The sequence below is a fragment of the Scardinius erythrophthalmus genome, assembly GCF_964197995.2.
Source record: "Scardinius erythrophthalmus genome assembly, chromosome: 7".
Classification (NCBI taxonomy): Eukaryota; Metazoa; Chordata; class Actinopteri; order Cypriniformes; family Leuciscidae; genus Scardinius; species Scardinius erythrophthalmus.
This window is the reverse complement of record NC_138227.1, coordinates 48,682,919-48,705,638: the sequence shown is the minus strand read 5'-3', so window position 1 is coordinate 48,705,638 and position 22,720 is coordinate 48,682,919. Positions and strand designations below refer to the sequence as shown.

The following is a 22,720-nucleotide window of genomic DNA, read 5'->3' as shown; positions in this document are numbered from 1 at the left end:
ATTGCTCCAGGGTTAATGGTGGAAAATGGGCCTGGGCAAGGCAACAGTACCATCTGAGACACAACAGGGGCAGTGGGTGTGTCAGGAACCAATGGGTGCAGAGCTGTCGGCCTGGGATAAATTGTCCTTAGCTGGCTGAATGTGGCTGAACGCTGAGGGTGTAAGGCTGATGGCTCAAATGAAAATGCTGTGGCAGATGTACAGGTAGCTGAGGGCTGGATCTTTCTAAACTTGGTCTTTGCCTGTCCAGCTGTGTCTGGTGGCATCTGGTAGCTATGCAGCTGGTGGCTGTATTGTGGAGGCACAACAGGCTGCACTTGTGCTGGAGGCAGAGCGTCCAATGCCACTGGACGTGCTTCAGGAAGCTCCAGCCCTTGCAACAGCACTGAGACCTCCTGACCCTTTAAACGTTCATTGTGCCACGTTGTAAGGGTCCTCTGATTTACCTCAACTAGCTGAAGGGTTGTTTCGCTCATCACCGTTCCATTGCTCAGAATTAGCTGCCGAATTCTTCTGTAATCACAAAGAATTAGATCCCATCTTGACAGAGATCGTGTCCTCTGTTTTTTGGGGCTTCGGTGGATGTCACACAACCTTATGAAAATCAATTCAACAAGGCGACAACAATTAGGCCACTGTGCTGGAGAGCCGCTAGAACCCAAAACACATCTCTTTGTGCTGTCGACACCAGGAGTGAAGACAGCTTTCTTTTTAGGGGACCTAAAACGTCCTGTAAGTAGCCTGTCTTGATGACGAGCAGCATACATCACCCTGTCTTTGTCAAATTGGTCCAGGTTCTGCCACAAACCCACAATGGTTGCAACTTGTTGGTTGGTAAGTGTGAGGCTTGCCTGTGTGCGCAGCTCCACCAGACACTCCGCCAACTCATCCACCCGATCCATTCCAGGAATGCAGTGCTTATCAACAGCCTGGAAAAATATAACTGTTGGTTAGATAATTACATGCTGTTAAGTGAGTTTGTGGATTTGCTGCTTAAGGGCGAATGACTAAATTAGAAACAATTGGTCTAGAAAAGAACATTTTACCATTGCTGAGGGCAGTGGTGCAGCTGATGGAGTCTGGAGACGGGGCAGTGGTGCAGCTGATGGAGTCTGGAGACGGGGCAGTGGTGCAGCTGATGGAGTCTGGAGACGGGGCAGTGGTGCAGCTGATGGAGTCTGGAGACGGGGCAGTGGTGCAGCTGATGGAGTCTGGAAACAGGGCAGTGGTGCAGCTGATGGAGTCTGGAGACGGGGCAGTGGTGCAGCTGATGGAGTCTGGAAACAGGGCAGTGGTGCAGCTGATGGAGTCTGGAGACGGGGCAGTGGTGCAGCTGATGGAGTCTGGAGACGGGGCAGTGGTGCAGCTGATGGAGTCTGGAGACGGGGCAGTGGTGCAGCTGATGGAGTCTGGAGACGGGGCAGTGGTGCAGCTGATGGAGTCTGGAAACAGGGCAGTGGTGCAGCTGATGGAGTCTGGAAACAGGGCAGTGGTGCAGCTGATGGAGTCTGGAAACAGGGCAGTGGTGCAGCTGATGGAGTCTGGAAACAGGGCAGTGGTGCAGCTGATGGAGTCTGGAGACGGGGCAGTGGTGCAGCTGATGGAGTCTGGAAACAGGGCAGTGGTGCAGCTGATGGAGTCTGGAGACGGGGCAGTGGTGCAGCTGATGGAGTCTGGAAACAGGGCAGTGGTGCAGCTGATGGAGTCTGGAGACGGGGCAGTGGTGCAGCTGATGGAGTCTGGAGACGGGGCAGTGGTGCAGCTGATGGAGTCTGGAAACAGGGCAGTGGTGCAGCTGATGGAGTCTGGAGACGGGGCAGTGGTGCAGCTGATGGAGTCAGGACACCGGGCACTGGTGGAGCTTGCTGTTGAGAAAGATAAGCATGTTGACATGATCTGGGATTAGACGCAACCGCAACCTGGTGACAGCCAGTCCAGCCGCCGAAAACACCCGCTCTGAGGGGACTGACGTTGCCGGGATGCACAGGTACCTCCGCGCTAAAATTAATTCCATTGCTTCACACTACACAACGCAACCTGCATTAGTTTAATCGATAACAAATAAACGTGATCGACGAAATTCTTAACGATCAATTATCGATTAATCATGACCATCCCTAATCCAGAGCAAGAGCCGCTGTGAAAAAAATCGATCAGGTGCTGGAGCTTGGTGGTACAACAGGGCTGGTGGTGGGGGGTGATACCACAACTGCAGGTTTTCACGCAGCTCCAGCTTACCCTTTGCACCAACCCTAAAAAGTGCTTCCGACACCCACTTCTGGTCCTGCTGTGGCATTGTCTGTGGCCACAGTAGTGGGAGATCCGCAGGGTCTTCTGGCTGAGATGAGACCTGCTGATATTATCAAAAACATTGGTTTAAATAAAAGTTAAGAGAGCATTAAATGACAAAGGCATGTTTATATTTCGAATGACATCTTACTGAGCTCCTCACAACAGCAAACTCAGAATGAATCGATGGTGTTGCTGTTTCTTTGGTGTGTTGTGATCTCTGGGCTGGAGGAAGGAAGAAGGAAGAGGAGGACTTGATGACAGGCCGATGAGGTTTGGGGGATAGAGGAGGACGAGGATCAGAGGGTGGGCATGAAGCTGCGGCTGAACTGGAGTGCTCTAATGTCTTGATATGATAAAATTAAATTAAATTCTGTATCAAAATTTATAAGGAAAGACCAGTACTTTGTTTAGGCTTGGTCTGTAGGGAATTACAAACCTGCGCACATATATTCAAACGCACATAACTATAGAACCCATTCTTAATGCGCATGTGAGCGCCATCAGCGTTTCTCACAGGATCGCGTTTAAAGTCTGTGTAGAGAGAATGGTGTCGTCTTAGCGGCCCCTAATTTAATAACAAATGATCATTGCGACGGAACCAAATCAATCAAAACTAACTTTAGCTGGAAAATAACTTTATTAAAGAACCGCTATAAATCCAAAACAATCTCTGTTACCTTAAATTATACGTTTATCTCTGTAAAACTGCTTTGAAACAATCTACATTGTTAAAAACGCTATATAAATGAAGATGACTTGACTTGACTTGACTGTGGAGTCAAACGTTATGATTAATCTGTTAAGGGGATTGCATTTTTTATTAAATAAAATGATGTAGTGTCATGGTAAAAGAAGTCATGATGTCTTTCATATTAACCTGAGATGTTTTCCTATGGATGCTTAAATTGGGTTTCGCTCCTGCCACATGTGAGCCTCCAAACCTTGACTTTTCAAACTAAAAGGAAAATGTTAGGAAAAATATATGAAAATGTTGAGATGTTTCAATGTCTGCAGTGATACCTACAATCTTAAGGTCTGCTCACCATTGACAATGTCAGCTTGGGTTTCTTTGCAGGATGTGACACATCACTGATGGAGGGTGAGCTATGGGCAGGGGTGCTCTGTGATGCATCCACTGTGACTGGTGGATGAACCTGTGATACATGCATTAAGATATACCACACACATAATATTATACAGTCCTCCTAATGCCTAACTTTAGATATGAAGACACATTGATATTGCAAACACATGAACATATGCAACTTGAACTAGGCTAATTGAAGTTACCTTGTGAAATCCACAAATACACTTCTGAGCTTCCTTCAGAAGGGTCGTCTGCCCCCTCATTTGCAGAGGGCATTTTTCTATCTGTGAACATAAAGTGTAGCTATGACACTGTAGTCCATGTTTTCTCAAAACTGTCATCTTAATTATATCAATATTACATTGTATTTACATTGTAAATAATGACTTATCCATACACATAAATAAAAATAGCACAATTTATTATTATACGAGTTTATTAGTTCACCCATGAATCTAGCTACATAATTTACCTTCTGATACAACTCATGCCATCTTTTTTGTCGGGGAGAAGGTCTATTCCCCTCCCTCGATGGCCAAACTCCTGTTCGGGCAAAACTCTCCAGACGCGCAAGCCAGTCAGCATCGCTCATGCCTTTGTGTGACTTAGTTGAAGCCATGTCGTTGCCTGAAACAATACAGGACATGTTACACTAACTGCCATTGTAGCCCGGCAATACGGCATTAACCCTCCTGTTGTGTTCATTTCATGTTAGCTAGTTTTGTGTTCCTGGTCCAAAATGACCGCCACATTATAGCAGTTTATAAATCCAAAATAATACATACTGTATATCATCACCTAATGTTGTGATAGATCTTTTCAACTTAAGTTTTTGTAAACATTAGCCTACAAGTTTTGAACTTCTATTTGCTATTTATGGCCTGTATGCCTCATTGACCTGGGCTCATATAACTTGTTTTGGAGTAAAAAGCATAATGTATGGATTATTTTGACTATAACAAATACTCAGATTAAACATTGTGTTATTTCAACTGTGTCCATCTGATAAATGGGCATGTGGCTGAATTTATTTTTATACATTTATTATATTCTCATCCATTCACTTCTAATGACTGGTCATTTTTGACCACAGGTTAAACAAAACACCCAAAAGTTAAACATTATCCAAATTTATTTTGTGTGTTCAGATAATCAAGTACAATGAGCTTTATTGTACATTGATTTATCCATGTCCCATGAAGTAACATACACTATCAAATATGCTATCTTACTATACTATCTTGTATAATTGCAAGTATTGTTAATCCTGTCAGAAAAAATAAATAAATTAACATTAGGTATGAGTTAGGTAACGTTAACGTTAAAAAAACTTTGATAAGGTCAAAAAATAAGGTTTGCTTGCTGACTGAAGTTACACAAAGTCAGACAACACCGGATAAAACTATTTACATTACAAATAGAGCTGCGGCAATTAATGTATACCCTATTATTTACACAATGACAGTTAACGTTAAGTTACCTGATCAGTTGAGGTAATCGTAAGGTCATTTTACGGAGCCAATCTTGCTATTCCTAAAATACAGAAATGTAAGCCATTTCATTAACTAGAAATACAATAATTGTAAATAACAATAAATACAATAACTATAAATAACATACCTGAGCAGCTTGTGGAAAATAACAGCGTGCTACGTGCGGTGATCGGTCTATGAAAAATGGACCTTGCGGCCATTTCATTGGACTGGCAAAAATATAGAGAATATGAGCGGAGATTGGATTGAATTTGCTCAAAGATGGACAAAAATGGACTATGTGCGGTGATTGGTCTATGAAAAATGGACCTTGCCAAAATTGGTTTTTAAAAGAAGGATCTCGTCATTGTATTGGATAGATTTTCCAGACTTTTGGTTGTCAGGTATCGCCATCGAAGGCACGCTGGTCGGGGACAGAACCTCAACCCATCAGGTTACTGAAGCTCCGCCGCTGGCTAAAAGTGCTACTGGCACAGACAGACGTCCCGCTAGGCACTACGTGGTAGGAGGTAAGTGGCCGACCATGACCAGCGCACGTGCCTCACCCTGACCGCTTTTTTGCAAATTTGCCTGACCGCCCCCGCCTGACCACGAAGTGCCCGTTCGTCCCCGACCACCCCCTGACCACGCCCACTGACGCGAACGGCCTATTCGTTCCCCGACCGCCTATGTGACCACGAACGACCTGTTCGTCCACGCCCAATCCAAGTGACAGCCCGTGGCCCCGTGGTTCTTGTGAGGATTCACTTTCTTCAATTTGAAGAAGTTCCTCATCAGTATCATGGTTGGGTGTTGTTTGCATTTGTAGAACCTGCATGTTTGTGTGGAAATGTTACGGTTGAACTGTTCATGGCCAGGAACTTCTGTTCGATGTTCTGGGCATCGGTGTGGTTCAGGTCAAGAAGTGGTGCTAAAAATCTCTTCAAAATGGAATTCGACACTGTTAAAGAGAGCTCCGTTTGTTTTCTTTAAACTCCAAAATGCCACAGAGTTTTGTGACATAAGCGGTGCCGCTCCTTAACACTTTGCACTTTGTGCAGCGGTGGAATGCACATTTCGGAGAAAATTCTTGCTGAAGAGTGGCACACTTTGGGCACTGTTTACTAATATTCATTTGGACACCTTGCAAAGCAGAGGCGATGCTTTTGTGGGAAGTAATTTCGTCTTCAGACATTTGGTGAAGCAGTCCAGCAGAAATTTGAATGGTTGGTGTAGGTGTAATTGTCGTGTGTCTGGTTGATTGGAAAAAGGTTTTTTGTTGGTACCTTTTTGTTGTCAAGTTGGTAAAGTCATTCGAGTTCCCTTGATAGACATTATTAATAAAGTTATCCCACAAGGCGATTTGAATTCCTCCTGTTTCGTCGATTATCCAACAGTTAATTACCTCTCCTTCAGTCTAGTTAAAAAACACATTTTTAACAGATCTTTCTCACTGTGGCTTTTAGCGTGGGTATCTGTGCACAAAGAGAGTGCGAGAGAGAAATCAACAGTCATGACATTTGTTTTCAATGTACTTCAACTTTTTAATTTGTATGGAAAAATGTTGTGCAACTTACATGATGCCATGCATCTGGGGTTTTCCTTTCGGCAGTGGTTGAGGGGTGTACTTGCTTTGGGGGTTTATGGGGGAATGGTCCTTGAGTCACTTCGAGTGTTGTAGAGCTGGTACTCTGGATGTCGTATTTTGTGTCATTGCTGTCTGGAAAATGAAAGAAACATTACAAAAAAAAAATTAGATGACAAGGAGGCACATGTGCAATCACTTACATTTGATTTAAAATACCATGTCATTTTTCTGTAATACTGATAATAACAACAAACAAAGCATTGTGAGTTTGTAATAAATAAATGTTGACCACGTCACAAAAGTGAACCGAAACTGTGTATACATGTCTATAGTTGCCTTACAGACATGAGACATGTATTAATGGAAAGTTTGGAATGTCTACTTTAAAAAAACATGAACTGATTCTAATCTTAAACACTTTCAGATTATGTAATCTGCATGAAACGTTTTTTCAACACACATTAATTATGTTTGCCGGTGCACCACAGCCAGCTTTATGCGTTTGAGCACTGATTAGGCGATTATATTACACTATATGTATATATGTATATATGTATTACACTCTGCATACTGTCTACACTCTGCATTTCCTTTATGACTGTCTAACCTTTCTCACTCTTTCTCCTCCTACACTCCTGATGGGGAAAGCCTCAAGGCAGATTGCTCCCTGTGAACAGCAAAAACAGGACATCATATTTCTTAGATTAGGAACAAATAACTCTGTGAACTGTGACATTAAAAATACAGTGCATGCATCTCACCTTCACAGAGGTATTCATGAAATGAACCTATCTTCTGGAGGTAGTCCTGGGCATAGGCGGAGAGATTCATATCTCACACGTGTTTTCTGTCTTTTTGGCCTCCTTTCCAAGAAGCAGAACTGGCTCGTATCCAATGGCATGGAGTTTCTCAAGCTGCGATGGCAACGTCTAATAATTTAGCAACGTTAGTAGCTCGGGTTTGGGACCTGATAAGATTGTGTAACCTCTGTGCAATTGGACAGTCTATAGATTTATGCAAAATAAAGGCAGAACCTGTGTGAATATATGACCAAATGGGTGAACGCTGCACATACATTTACAGTTGATGAGTGTACATTGTAAAGTGCTTTGAGTAGTACAGTATGAATGCAGTTCATTTGTTATTTCTCATTCACTTGATAAGAAAGTTTGATTGATATATTGCAGCTGTGATTCTGCCATAATGCACGCCTGTATTTATGAACTACAGAGTATCACTTATATATGCGTGTTCCAATGTTGTTGAAAAGATGAATTCAACTTTATCTATATTCTCAATGAGATGATCTGGACAGTTTAATGTCATGGATGAAATTGCACATACCATGACGATGGCTTCATCCTTGATGGATGCAATGTTGTGGTTCTTCTAATGACCAACCACCCATTCCTCTCGCTTCTCCTCAAACCTCTGACGCTTCTTCTTGAGGCGCTGCTCCTTAAAATGGGAACAGATCTTCTGTGCGCAAAACAAAATGCCCTGACAAAAGGGACACATGTTTTTTGTAGACCTCCCAGGCATGATAACAAACTGACAAACTAGGACAGACTGACCGACAAAGACGGATAAGACAGACAAGTCGACAGAGACAGACAGAGAGGAAAGATTAAGGAAATAGATAAAGACTGATAAAGATATAGATATAGATTGGAGAGATGGATAGAACTACAGATAGTGAGAAAGATGGACAGATAGTTTGCGAGAGACAGAGATAGAAAGAGGTTGGCTTTGGGTGTTGAAGTTCAGGTGTATCTTGGTTGGAAAAGGTGAAGTTTGACAGAATCTGCAGGAGAACAGAAAAGGTTAATTATGTAGTGTAGGCTAGCTAAGCTGATATAGGTTTTAAAAGTGTTCCCCCAATAGTGAGAGATTCCCATTTCCTTATAAATACTCATGGTTAAATCAATAGAAAAATAATGTTTGTAAAGATGTATGTGCAGTAACGTTAGGCCAAGTGATGTTGTTATTACTGACAGTGACACATTACAATGACGTTCAAGAGAAAATGACATCGTCTAGATAATGAGAGTTAGCTTATGTTGAAGTTAGCTAACCATTTAGCAAGCCTAATTTCACAAGAGTTTTATTTATTTTTTTTTGCTGATAACGAGGAAACCATTGGTCTTTAATTTGTTGCTCTAACATGTAATCCATGTGAGTCTAATGACAAAGAAAGGCATCAATTATGACATTTAAGCAAAACGTGTTCATTAAGCCAACTTACCTGGACTGTAAGTAGAATACCGTAGTTTAAATACTAAACTACACTTTTATATTTTAAAGGTCTGCATCATTTTAAAAAGTTATTAAAGTTGTATGTGAAGGAAAAACTTTGTATATTTGCTTGATGTATTTTTAACCTCTGTTGTTTGACGTGTTTTAATGGTCAGGCTTGAAAAGTTTTAGAACCAGACTTTACCCCTTTTTTCTGATATATTTAAAAGCCTACGTGAAAGACATTCTCTAACTTGTTTTAAGAACTTTGACTTTTTTGTTTTTAACGTTTTTAAATGATGTATGTGAAGGAATAACCTTCTCTAACTTTTTTGATGATAACGTAGTAAAGCTAGGCACCCAATCACTCACTTCTTTACCAGTTAATCTCACACCGTATTCCTGCAACACAGCCTGTTTTTACCCCCCTACGCTCCAGAATTCGCTGGATCGTAGTCAATTGTTTTCAGTAGTTCTGCCATGTCGACGCTATAAGATTTCAGACAATAATGAATCAAGTTACAAAGTTGCTCAGGTTTTTTTTTTTTTCTTTACAAACACACATGGTATGAATTATATATCATCATCAAACAATAAAGGATTTTTTAACATGTATTCAAGTATTTAAAATTTTTTTAAAAATTTCACACACATAAAAAAAAAAAAAAAAAATGTCCATGATGTATTCAACTAAAATATCTATAATTTTACAAACATCCAGGTGCTCATTTCCTAACTATTTGCAGGTATCAGTTACATACGTACACAGGCATACAATGTTTCCTATTCTAAGAGAGTTCTGGCATTCAGGCATTAGATCGAGGATGTTTTTGATAAGCATACACGGTGTCCAGTTATGACTGACAGACATGTTTACCATATTATTCCAGTCGTTCGTTAAGTTCCGCACGGTCTTCATTTGACTCATTAATTCCATTAGACGCTTTTCATCCACATTGGTAATTGTTGCATGGTTATCCTGGATAATCTTGTGCAGCAAGTTAGATATTTCACATTTAACAGGTGATTTATGATTATTTATTCACTTTTTTAACTTAGTGTGTAATGTTGATGTTTGAACATAAACAACATCATAAACAGGCAAAGGGAGATATTTTCTTTTGAAGAAATTGCTTTTTAAGGACTACAACTCATGACTGTGGGGCTCAGAATCTATTTACTCAAGAGCAAACTGTTACCCAGCCAGAATGTAATCTTTTTCTGACGGTAAAGGCAGTCTGACTCCCTTTGGGAGCATGAAGGCATAGCAGGCGGTGCTCATAGCATTTGTCTCAGTCGTTACAGCTGGAACGGTACATGTATTCGTATTGAACTGAAAAGGTATGGGAGTCACGGTTCGGTGCATACATTTACACGGAGAATACACGGTATAAAAATAAATAAAACTTGCGTGCAAATTAATTAATGTAATGCGGAACTACTGTTAGATATGCGGTTTCTTTAGGGACACCTAATCTGTAGCCCCGCCTTAGCTCTGAACAAGCGGGAAGGAAGTCAACCGGAAGTTGAAGCCGGCCACGTGCCACCATCTTGTAGCAGAACTTCTCCTCTGTCGCACAGTAGAGAGATTACCGTATGGACAGGAGGAGAAGCTCGCGGGCAATCGGGGGGACGTGGAGGCAAAATGACAAAATAATTCATCAAAATAATTCATTCACTAAGCTGTTTAGTTTAGTTTTGTGGATTACACTTAAAATCAGCTGGGTTTGGCTAACGTGGTGTTGTAGTTAAGTGTGTGGCCATTCGGCTTTCTGTGAGTGCTGCCTTAAACTGCAAAGAGATGTACTTTCCCATTAATTACTCCCCGGCATTGAGACTGCTGGCCCTGGGCTTTGCTGGCCTTGCTCTGCTTCTCATTCACGGTATGGATTTAAATTACACTTCATTACAACTGCATAACCTAAATCGTCCACTCCGTCTGGAATCATCCACGTTTAATTTGTGTACTACTCTCGGAATTGCACGCCGCACACGTTATATCCATCGGTCTGCTAAACGTAGATGGTCTTATAACTACGACTCCTGTCTCTCAATACCTGTGATCCTGTCGCCGAGATCGGAGCGTTACCATAGTAACGATGTGACTATCCACCGCGCCAGAACTCTCATACCGCTAACCAAAGATGTGACCTACTCGTCGCATGCTCCCCATCGACACAACTGCGCACTCTTGAACACTCGTTCCCTGACTGGCAAGGGCACACTACTGAATGAAGTTACATCTGAGAGAGACCTGGATTTACTCTTTCTGACTGAAACCTGGCAAACACCTGACAATTTCATTGAGCTGAACCTATTAACCCCTGCTGGATATAGTTATCTGACAAAACCTCGACTTAGTGGTAGAGGTGGTGGTCTGGGCCCTTAGGTCCAGCACTGAAAACCTACTTGTGGTACCCCGGGTCAGACTCTCTACGGTGGGCGGTAGGGCTTTTAGTGTTGTTGGCCCTAAGCTTTGGAATAAGCTGCCCCTGAATCTTCGTGCGACCGACAACATCCGGACCTTCAAAAAACTACTCAAAACTCATTTTTTCAAGCTTGCCCAATAAATAAGTATCCTCAACACCGTTTTCTTTTGTTCTCCACTTTCTTAGTTCTATTTGCTACATACTCTGTCGTAATTGTATACTTTGGGTAAATAGTACAATGTGTTTTTCTTTGATTCTTGTCAATTAGTTTCATGCTTGTTTCCATCTGTTTGTCTGTAATAAGCAGATGGCCTTTGTATCTGTTTGCTTGCTGTTTGTCTGCTATTTGTATTGCATTGTGAAGCGACCTTGGGTTCTTGAAAGGCGCTATATAAAATAAACATATTATTATTATTATTATTATTATCAGAATACCTAGCAAAAGTTTCTCCTGCTCCAGCTCATGGACACCTCCTACTCACGATCTCCGTCTCTGCAAGATTCGGAAGGGAATGATTCAGATTTCTCTTGGCACAGCTACTAGAAGACAGACGGGTTGCTCACGTCACATCTACGTCGTCAAGCTCAGTTTGAGTCGGTTTGAGTCTGCGCGTCAGGAACGAAAGTCCTAAAAATTCGCTAAAAATGGGCTTCAATTGTCTCCACTGAGTTCCAATAAGATGGCTCTGTCCACTTCTTATACTGTCTATGGCTCTGAAGCAGGCTGCGATGTAAAGATTGTGTGTGTGTGTGTGTGTGTGGCGTGGGCGCGATCGAACAGTGGAAACATAAAAACATGCTCCGTCATTTTGCTTATACATGACATCATTCAAACTGCAAAGCCGTTTAAGTTACTGTTAATTACAATTTTAAGGAAAACAAATATATTAATCTGAAATATAGCAAATTAATTTTCAATTCATTCAGGTACAATTACCGAACATATCTCAAGGTCCTTTTGTCTTTTTATTAATTTAATTAATAAACTAATTATATAAAACTATTGTCAGTGCTCAACAAATAAACTGGTTCTATGCCTTACTTTATTAATAAAACTTATTTAAAAAATACAAGGCTTAAGTGATGTATTTTCCTTTGGTGGTCCAGCCTGAGACACGCACAAGCCTTCTGCATTTCTGTTCTGCTTTTCCCTCCATTGTACCGAACTCGTACCGAACCGTGATGTCTGAACCGAGGTATAAACCGAACCGTGACTTCTGTGTACCGTTCCACTCCTAATTACTAACTATTAATAAGCCGTAATTAAGAGTTTATTGAGGCAAATGTCAGTTAAAGGTGATAATTGTACCCTAATCTAAAGTGTGACAGAGTTATGTATCTGTGGCCATGACAAACATCCTTTCTGAGAGTTGATAGACGATCAATACTGAGTGTTTGCTGGACGAACAGGTTCAGGAAAGCTCAACTTCAGGAAGTTCAGGAAAATGGTTGTCCATGTGCAGGACTGAAAATCCCTGCTGTCAAAACGTAAAAATTCAGTACAGATACCTTGAATCTTTAAAGCATTTTAACACTTTTATTATAAGCATTGGTTAAATAAATGGACACTCACATTTAAAACAACCATCCAAGTTAAGATGATGAAAACAAATCTCATAATGCTAAATCCCCAAAAATACATTCAGTGTGTGTTGTGTAAATGAACACTCTTCATTTCACTGAAGGCATGATGTCAAACAAACTCGACACTCTTCATACCAGCGCACCAGCTAACCAGTGCAGCTATAGGCATTAACCCTGAAGCCTGAACACAGCGAACGGGGAGTCTCGGAGAAATGGCCAGGACATAATGAACCTCAAAGACCTTTTGGATACAGGAAATAACACCCATTTTAAAGACCAAAATATGAAATAAGACCCAGACTTTTCTTGAGAGTTTTCCATGGGATTCTTCCTAAATCCAGATCTGTAATTTGATCGTGTTTAGCAGGAAGCCTCAGTGGTGGAGGTGCTGCGGTCCGACAGATGCTCTGGCGGCACAATGAGCTTGAGTGCTTGATCCAAGGCCACTGCCGTCAGACCCCAGATGCGATACTTCGGACTGTGGAACACAGGGAGTGTGTACCCATAACGGTCACCGGTACGGAAGTGTGTGTAGCCTCTGTTTTGGGCTTGACATAAATGCTCAAGTGTCAGGGTAAAAATCTCTTCCACCTGTCAATCAAAGAAGTGCAGTGTTACTCAACCCTTTCCCGAGGACACACACTCTGCAGTGATGTGGTCAGACTGAGTAGGTTGTGATGATGTAGATTGGGGAAGTGTGCAGTGGTCTGCCTGTACCTCGCCTGGATTGGGTCGGAAAGAGAGCGTCTCCAATGGTCCAAGATTGGCTATTACAGGCGCAATCATCATTCCAGACTGCAAATTAGGAAACACAACATTAGATGAAGAATTGCACTGATCTTTACTTCAGAAATAGTTCGAAGCTTTCTGACACTCATACCCTTAAAGTGCCCCTATTGTGCTGTTTTAAAGTTTCTTCATTTAGTTTTGGAGTCTCCTACAACAGGTTTACATACAGCGAAGGTTAAAAGCACTTTCATTGTCTCATAATGTACATTGCACATCACCACATTGTTCAATGATTCTCAAACAACTCGATGGATGAATCAGTCTTTCTAAATTCTCTGATTGGTCAGATGGCTCAGTCTGCTGTGATTGGTCTACTCTGCTCTGATTGGTCAGATGGCTCAGTCTGCTGTGATTGGTCTACTCTGCTCTGATTGGTCAGATGGCTCAGTCTGCTGTGATTGGTCTACTCTGCTCTGATTGGTCAGATGGCTCAGTCTACAGTGATTGGTCTAATCTGCTCTGATTGGTCAGATGGCTCAGTCTACAGTGATTGGTCTACTCTGCTCTGATTGGTCAGATGGCTCAGTCTGCTGTGATTGGTCTACTCTGCTCTGATTGGTCAGATGGCTCAGTCTGCTGTGATTGGTCTACTCTGCTCTGATTGGTCAGATGGCTCAGTCTACAGTGATTGGTCTACTCTGCTCTGATTGGTCAGATGGCTCAGTCTGCTGTGATTGGTCTACTCTGCTCTGATTGGTCAGATGGCTCAGTCTGCTATGATTGGTCTACTCTGCACTGATTGGTCAGATGGCTCAGTCTGCTGTGATTGGTCTACTGATTGTGATTGGGAGCTGATCGATTGCTCCTGTCTGCCTCGCTGCCTGCTGTGAGTGTGTTTGTTTGATTCGGTGGGATAAGCTCCGTCTTAGCCATATATTTCTTTGTTTTGAACCATCATTTTACTACCATTTCTAGTTGTTTATACTACTACATTTTACCCAACATCTCAGATTAACCTGACATCGCTAGCTTTTGTTATTAGTACTACTAGCACAAAACGCTAGTAATTCGCTAGCCTGTTAACGCGCCACCCGTGCGCTCAGCTATTTTATTTATTTATTTTTCTCTCGCGCGTCCGCGCCTTTGAGTTCATAAAAAGCTCAGGTGAGTAAGAATCACTCAACAAACACGGTGAGTAATGTCTTGTCCTGTTATTGTCACCTGCACTTCATGTCACATGTTTAGTATAGGCTTCTCTGTCGACAATATAGGATTTATATGTGATAAATGTAAGGAGACAGTTAGGTTGACAGAGAAGATTTCAGAATTAGAAACACGCATCCAAACTTTAATTGAGGATAGTAAGAGTGCTAGTGCTTTAGATGTTTTGGATGCGCATAGAATAGTGCACACTTTACATGAGTCGGTTCTGGCTGAAGTAGAGCCCGAGCAGCCGGGCAAATGGGTGACAGTGAGGGATCGCTCTAGTCGCGGATCTAAAAACCACTCTTCCGTTCCGATTACCATAACAAATCGATTTGCCCCGCTCAGTGAAACACCCACTGAGAGTGATTGTGCCCTAGTTATTGGCGATTCTATTACACGGAACGTGAAAATAGAGACACCAACCACCATAGTCACATGTTTGCCGGGAGCCAGAGCGCCTGACATCAAAACAAATTTAAAAGTGCTGGCTAATGCTAATCGTAAATTCTCTAAGATCATTATTCATGTCGGCACTAATGATGTTCGACTCCGCCAGTCGGAGATCACCAAAATTAATATTAAAGAGGTGTGTGAACTTGCAAGTACGATGTCAAGGACTGTAATTTGCTCTGGCCCCCTTCCTGTTCGCAGGAGTGATGAGATAGTTAGTAGATTGTGTTCGCTTAACGGTTGGCTGTCTAAGTGGTGTCCGCTTAATAATATAGAATTCATAGACAATTGGAAAAGTTTTTGGGGCAAACCTGACCTGTTGAAAAGAGATGGTATTCATCCCTCCTGGGATGGTGCTGCTCTTCTCTCTAGTAATATGGCTCATAGTCTTAGAGCTCAAACATGACAATCTGGGGCTCAGGTCAGGAAGCAGACAGACTGGCTAAACTGACCGTCTGCTAGCGGCCTCGCGTCACCAAGGTCAGATAAATCACATCACATAGAGCCTCTTTCACCTAGCTATCATCATATAGAGACTGTGTCTGTTCCCCGAATTTGGAAATCCAAAAAACGTTTAAACCCAACTAAGGTTAAAAATTTAATTGATGTTCAACAAATAAAAAACAGCTATAATACAGATGAACAAATGCTAAAGCTTGGGTTGCTGAATATTCGATCGCTTACTTCAAAAGCACTCATTGTTAATGATATGATTTCAGATAATAACCTAGATGTGCTGTGTTTGACAGAAACCTGGCTAAAACCAAACGATTACATTACTTTAAATGAATCAACCCCGCAAGATTACTGTTATAAACATGAGCCTCGTCTGAAACGCAAAGGGGGTGGTGTTGCTGTAATCTATAGTAATAGTTTCAAAACCACTAAGAAATCAAGTTTTAAATATAATTCTTTTGAAGCATTGGTGCTTAATGTAAAAATATATAGTGTAAACGATAAATCACGTTTGAGATTTGTGCTGGCTACTGTATACAGGCCACCAGGGCACCATACAGACTTTATCAAAGAATTTGCGGACTTTCTATCAGAGTTAGTATTGGCTGCAGATAAAGTACTAATTGTTGGTGATTTTAATATACACATCGATAATGAAAAAGATGCATTGGGATTGGCATTTAAAGACATTGTAAATTCAATTGGAGTTAGACAACACGTGTCAGGACCTACTCATCGTCGTAATCATACTCTAGATCTAATATTATCACACGGAATAGATGTGGATGCCGTTGAAATTCTGCAGCAGAGCGATGACATCTCAGATCATTATCTAGTCTCGTGTAAACTTCATTTAGCCAAGGCTGCAAAGCCGACTCCGTGTTTCAAATATGTGAGACCTATCACTTCTGCTACTAAAGATTGCTTTATTAATAATCTTCCTAATCAGTTTCATCATCTCAGCATCTCAGATAGCTTAGAAGAACTAGATATTACAACAGAAACGTTTAACTCTCTCTTTTCCAGCACTTTAGACACAGTTGCTCCGTTGCGCTTAAAGAAGATTAAAGAAAATAGTCCAACGCCGTGGTACAACGAGCACACTCGGGCCCTTAAGAGAGCAGCCAGAAAAATGGAGCGCAACTGGAAGAAAACAAAACTAGAGGTATTTCGCATTTCATGGAAAGAGAGCTCAATTACTTACAGAGAGGCTTTAAAAGCTGCTAGATCTGCTTATTTTTCAACCCTATTAGAAGAAAATAAACATAATCCTAGGAATTTATTTGAAACGGTGGCTAAACTAACGAAAAATAAAGCTTCAAGCACCGAAGTTTCCAAGCAACACAGCAGTAATGACTTTATGAACTTCTTCACTTATAAGATTGATAATATCAGGGACAAAATTATAACTATGCAACCGTCTACTACAGTATCACACCAGGCAGTGCATTGTAGTCTCCCTGAGGAAAAATTTGATTCATTCGTTGCTATAGGAGAGGAAGAATTTACTAAACTCATTAAATCATCTAAATCTACAACATGTATGTTAGACCCTATACCGACTAAGCTACTGAAAGAAATACTTCCAGAGGTCATAGATCCTCTTCTTAATATCATTAATTCGTCTTTGTCTCTAGGATACGTACCAAAAAACTTTAAGCTGGCTTTGATTAAACCGCTTGTTAAAAAAACGCAACTTGATCCTTCAGAATTAGTCAATTACAGGCCGATCTCGAATCTACCTTTTCTGTCAAAGATATTAGAAAAGGCAGTATCCTCACAACTGTGTTCCTTTCTTGAAAGAAATGATATCTGCGAGGATTTCCAGTCCGGATTTAGACCGTACCATAGTACCGAAACAGCTCTCGTTAGAGTCACAAATGATTTGCTCTTATCATCCGATCGTGGTTGTATCTCTCTATTAGTGTTACTCGATCTTAGCGCTGCATTTGACACCATCGACCACAACGTTCTTTTAAATAGATTAGAACATTATGTTGGCATTACAGGAAATGCACTAGCATGGTTTAAATCATACTTATCTGACCGTTATCAGTTTGTAGCATTAAATGATGAGATGTCTCATCGATCACAGGTTAAGTATGGCGTACCACAAGGCTCAGTACTAGGACCGCTGCTGTTCACTCTGTACATGCTACCCTCACACACACACACACACACACACACACACACTCTCTGTACATGCTACCCTTAGGAGATATCATTAGGAAACATGGCATTAGCTTTCACTGTTATGCCGATGATACTCAGCTCTATATTTCTTCAAAACCTAACGAAACTTATCAATTCACAAAATTAACGGAATGCATAGCGGATATAAAAAATTGGATGACTTGTAATTTCCTACTTCTAAATTCTGAAAAAACAGAGTTTCTAATTATTGGACAAAAAACTTCCTCACGTAATAATCTAGAATACTGTCTAACACTTGATGGCTGCTCTGTTAAGTCTTCGTCGTTGGTTAGGAACCTGGGTGTGCTCTTTGATACCAATCTTTCATTTGAAAGTCACGTGTCTAGTATCTGTAAAACTGCATTTTTCCATCTTAAAAATATATCTAAATTACGCCATATGCTCTCATTGACAAATGCGGAACAATTAGTTCATGCGTTCATGACCTCAAGGCTAGATTATTGTAATGCTATTATGGGTGGTTGCCCTGCACGCTTAATAAACAAACTACAGCTGGTCCAAAACGCAGCAGCTCGAGTTCTTACCAGAACCAGGAAGTATGACCATATTAGCCCAGTTCTGTCAAAACTGCACTGGCTCCCTATTAAACATCGCATAAATTTTAAAATATTGCTGATTACTTACAAAGCACTGAATGGTTTAGCTCCGCAGTACTTGAGCGAGCTCTTAACGCATTATAGTCGGTCACGTCTATTACGATCTCAAAATTCCGGCCAGTTGATTATACCTAGAATATCAAAATCCACTGCTGGCGGTAGATCCTTCTCCTATTTAGCACCAAAACTTTGGAACAGTCTTCCTAACATTGTCCGGGAAGCAGACACACTCTGTCAGTTCAAAGCTAGACAAAAAACACATCTCTTTGACCTAGCTTTCACATAATACATTATAGACTTCTATAATTTAATGTTATGCTGCATAGATTAGGTCAGCCGGAACCGGGAACACTTCCCAAAAATCCTGATGTACTCGTTACATCATGAAAAGAATGGCATCTACGCTAATTTTAGTGTCTGTGTTTATCCCAAGGTTTTTCCTGCAGCCTGCCGGATCCAGGCCGTATCCAGATCTGACGAAGGACCTTCGCCTGGACCCGATGACAACGCAGTGCTGAAGTGCCAACTAGTCTCTCCCTATGGAGGATCCCACTACCACTAGGGATGCACCGATGCATCGGCTGAACATCGGTAACGGCCGATATTTGCCTCGTTAACTGCCATCGGCCATCGGGAAATAAAAATGACATTCGCCGATGTCACATGGGCGTCAGTTTGGTTTGATATGCTGGGGACAGAGACGCATTCGGAAGTGCATTTTCAGAAGTGCTGGGTACAATGACGCATTTATTTATTTATTTTTCTATGAGAAAACTCCTTTTCTCGAGAAAAGAACGACCATGGTGTGTAGCAGAAGAAGCGGCGGAGTATGCACGATCCGCGAGTGCTGAAGACGTTCTGCACGGCTTTGATGGGTGCGCAGGAGGACACAAATGGGCGGCGACCGCTTCTTCCAGTGGCGGGAGCTTTTCCCTCAGCGCCGTCAACAGATAGAGCGTTAACTGTACACACCGCCGCCGACTTGAGCTGCAAAGAAGCTCTGGCCTCCCTGTCAAGGACGCTTGTCAAAAAGTACGGGGAAGCTTGACCGCTCTGAATAGTGAGTGAGAGCGCGCGCGCGGTCGGGGCTCTCTCTCTCTCTCGCAGAAGAGCGCGTGCGCGTTTAAAATTTAATATGAACATTCACCCGTGTTTTTTCCCTCATAAATGCGAACACGAAAAATAAAATGAATATTATAATGTTTTTTTTGTTGGGTCAGACAATGATTACCAAATTTCTCTCTCATATTGCTCCTCATAACAACTGAAAAAGAACTTATAAATAAGGTTATAACTGTCAACCAGAAAGTGACATTAAAGGTTTTTTTTGTTTCATAAATTGCTTGGTCTGATTGAATTTGTGCTCATTCTAGGATAGTGTGATCAAGAGCCGAAAGACTTGTATGTTTCAGTGGCACAAAAGAAGGAATAAATAACAAAAAGAAAAAACATCGGCATCGGCCATCGGCCAAGTTGTTATGTTAAACATCGGTATCGGTATCGGCCCAGAATTTCCCAATCGGTGCATCCCTAACTACCACTATACAGATAAGGCGTTGTCGGGAAAATTCGTCTTGCGGTCCTACCCCAAAGCAACAAATAAAATAAAATTCCTTATCAAAATTTATAAGGAAAGACAAGTATTTTGTTTAGGCTTGGCTTGTAGGGAATTCCAAACCTGCGTATATTCTAACGCACATAACTATAGAACCCATTCTAAATGCTCATGTGAACGCCATCAGCGTTTCTCACAGGTTCGCGTTTAAAGTCTGTGTAGAGGGAATGGTGTCGTCTTAGCGGCCCCTAATCTAATAACAAATGATCGTTGCGACGGAACCAAATCAATTAAAACTAACTTTAGATGGAAATAACTTAACTCTGCTGTACAGCCGAAACAATCTCTGTTACCTTAAATTATACGCTTATCTCTGTAAAGCTGCTTTGAGACAATCTACATTGTTAAAAGCGCTATATAAATGAAGATGACTTGACTTGACTACTCTGCTCTGATTGGTCAGATGGCTCAGTCTGCTGTGATTGGTCTACTCTGCACTGATTGGTCAGATGGCTCAGTCTGCTGTGATTGGTCTAATCTGCTCTGATTGGTCAGATGGCTCAGTCTACAGTGATTGGTCTAATCTGCACTGATTGGTCAGATGGCTCAGTCTGCTGTGATTGGTCTACTCTGCTCTGATTGGTCAGATGGCTCAGTCTACAGTGATTGGTCTAATCTGCTCTGATTGGTCAGATGGCTCAGTCTGCTGTGATTGGTCTACTCTGCTCTGATTGGTCAGATGGCTCAGTCTACAGTGATTGGTCTAATCTGCTCTGATTGGTCAGATGGCTCAGTCTGCTGTGATTGGTCTACTCTGCACTGATTGGTCGGATGGCTCAGTCTGCTGTGATTGGTCTACTCTGGTCTGATTGGTCGGATGGCTCAGTCTGCTGTGATTGGTCTACTCTGGTCTGATTGGTCGGATGGCTCAGTCTGCTGTGATTGGTCTACTCTGGTCTGATTGGTCAGATGGCTCAGTCGGTTGTAGGGTTGGGCGATATGACCAAAATCTCATATCCCGATAACGATATATATTCACAATATAGTACCTTTTCTGTAAATTCAATCATTAATAATTTATATATATATATATATATATATATATATATATATATATATATATATATATATATATATATATATACAGTGAGGAAAATAAGTATTTGAACACCCTGCTATTTTGCAAGTTCTCCCACTTGGAAATCATGGAGGGGTCTGAAATTGTCATCGTAGGTGCATGTCCACTGTGAGAGACATAATCTAAAAAAAAAATCCAGAAATCACAATATATGATTTTTTAACTATATATTTGTACTTTATACAGCTGCAAATAAGTATTTGAACACCTGTCTATCAGCTAGAATTCTGACCCTCAAAGACCTGTTAGTCTGCCTTTAAAATGTCCACCTCCACTCCATTTATTATCCTAAATTAGATGCACCTGTTTGAGGTCGTTAGCTGCATAAAGACACCTGTCCACCCCATACAATCAGTAAGAATCCAACTACTAACATGGCCAAGACCAAAGAGCTGTCCAAAGACACTAGAGACAAAATTGTACACCTCCACAAGGCTGGAAAGGGCTACGGGGAAATTGCCAAGCAGCTTGGTGAAAAAAGGTCCACTGTTGGAGCAATCATTAGAAAATGGAAGAAGCTAAACATGACTGTCAATCTCCCTCGGACTGGGGCTCCATGCAAGATCTCACCTCGTGGGGTCTCAATGATCCTAAGAAAGGTGAGAAATCAGCCCAGAACTACACGGGAGGAGCTGGTCAATGACCTGAAAAGAGCTGGGACCACCGTTTCCAAGGTTGCTGTTGGTAATACACTAAGACGTCATGGTTTAAAATCATGCATGGCACGGAAGGTTCCCCTGCTTAAACCAGCACATGTCAAGTCCCGTCTTAAGTTTGCCAATGACCATTTGGATGATCCAGAGGAGTCATGGGAGAAAGTCATGTGGTCAGATGAGACCAAAATAGAACTTTTTGGTCATAATTCCACTAAACGTGTTTGAAAGAAGAAGAATGATGAGTACCATCCCAAGAACACCATCCCTACTGTGAAGCATGGGGGTGGTAGCATCATGCTTTGGGGGTGTTTTTCTGCACATGGGACAGGGCGACTGCACTGTATTAAGGAGAGGATGACCGGGCCATGTATTGCGAGATTTTGGGGAACAACCTCCTTCCCTCAGTTAGAGCATTGAAGATGGGTCGAGGCTGGGTCTTCCAACATGACAATGACCCGAAGCACACAGCCAGGATAACCAAGGAGTGGCTCTGTAAGAAGCATATCAAGGTTCTGGCGTGGCCTAGCCAGTCTCCAGACCTAAACCCAATAGAGAATCTTTGGAGGGAGCTCAAACTCCGTGTTTCTCAGCGACAGCCCAGAAACCTGACTGATCTAGAGAAGATCTGTGTGGAGGAGTGGGCCAAAATCCCTCCTGCAGTGTGTGCAAACCTGGTGAAAAACTACAGGAAACATTTGACCTCTGTAATTGCAAACAAAGGCTACTGTACCAAATATTAACATTGATTTTCTCAGGTGTTCAAATACTTATTTGCAGCTGTATCATACAAATAAATAGTTAAAAAATCATACATTGTGATTTCTGGATTTTTTTTTTAGATTATGTCTCTCACAGTGGACATGCACCTACGATGACAATTTCAGACCCCTCCATGATTTCTAAGTGGGAGAACTTGCAAAATAGCAGGGTGTTCAAATACTTATTTTCCTCACTGTATATATATATATATATATATATATATATATATTTACCATATAAGACAATTTATTTTCTACATTTCAAAGTATATACT

The 22,720-nt window shown here is 41.5% G+C and overlaps 1 protein-coding gene across 1 annotated transcript in view; it reads right to left on the bottom strand.

Annotated features, from left to right (window-relative positions):
- Window positions 1-12,615: 12,615 nt before the first annotated feature.
- nudt8 (nudix hydrolase 8) overlaps window positions 12,616-22,720 on the bottom strand; it is a 28,877-nt gene continuing 18,772 nt past the window's right edge. The window contains exons 4-5 of the mRNA XM_081369981.1: window positions 13,405-13,482; window positions 12,616-13,278 (exon numbers count right to left, since the gene is read on the bottom strand). Coding sequence (XP_081226107.1) covers window positions 13,048-13,278; window positions 13,405-13,482 — 309 coding nt within the window. The 3' untranslated portion in view covers window positions 12,616-13,047. The remainder of the gene's footprint in view (window positions 13,279-13,404; window positions 13,483-22,720) is intronic.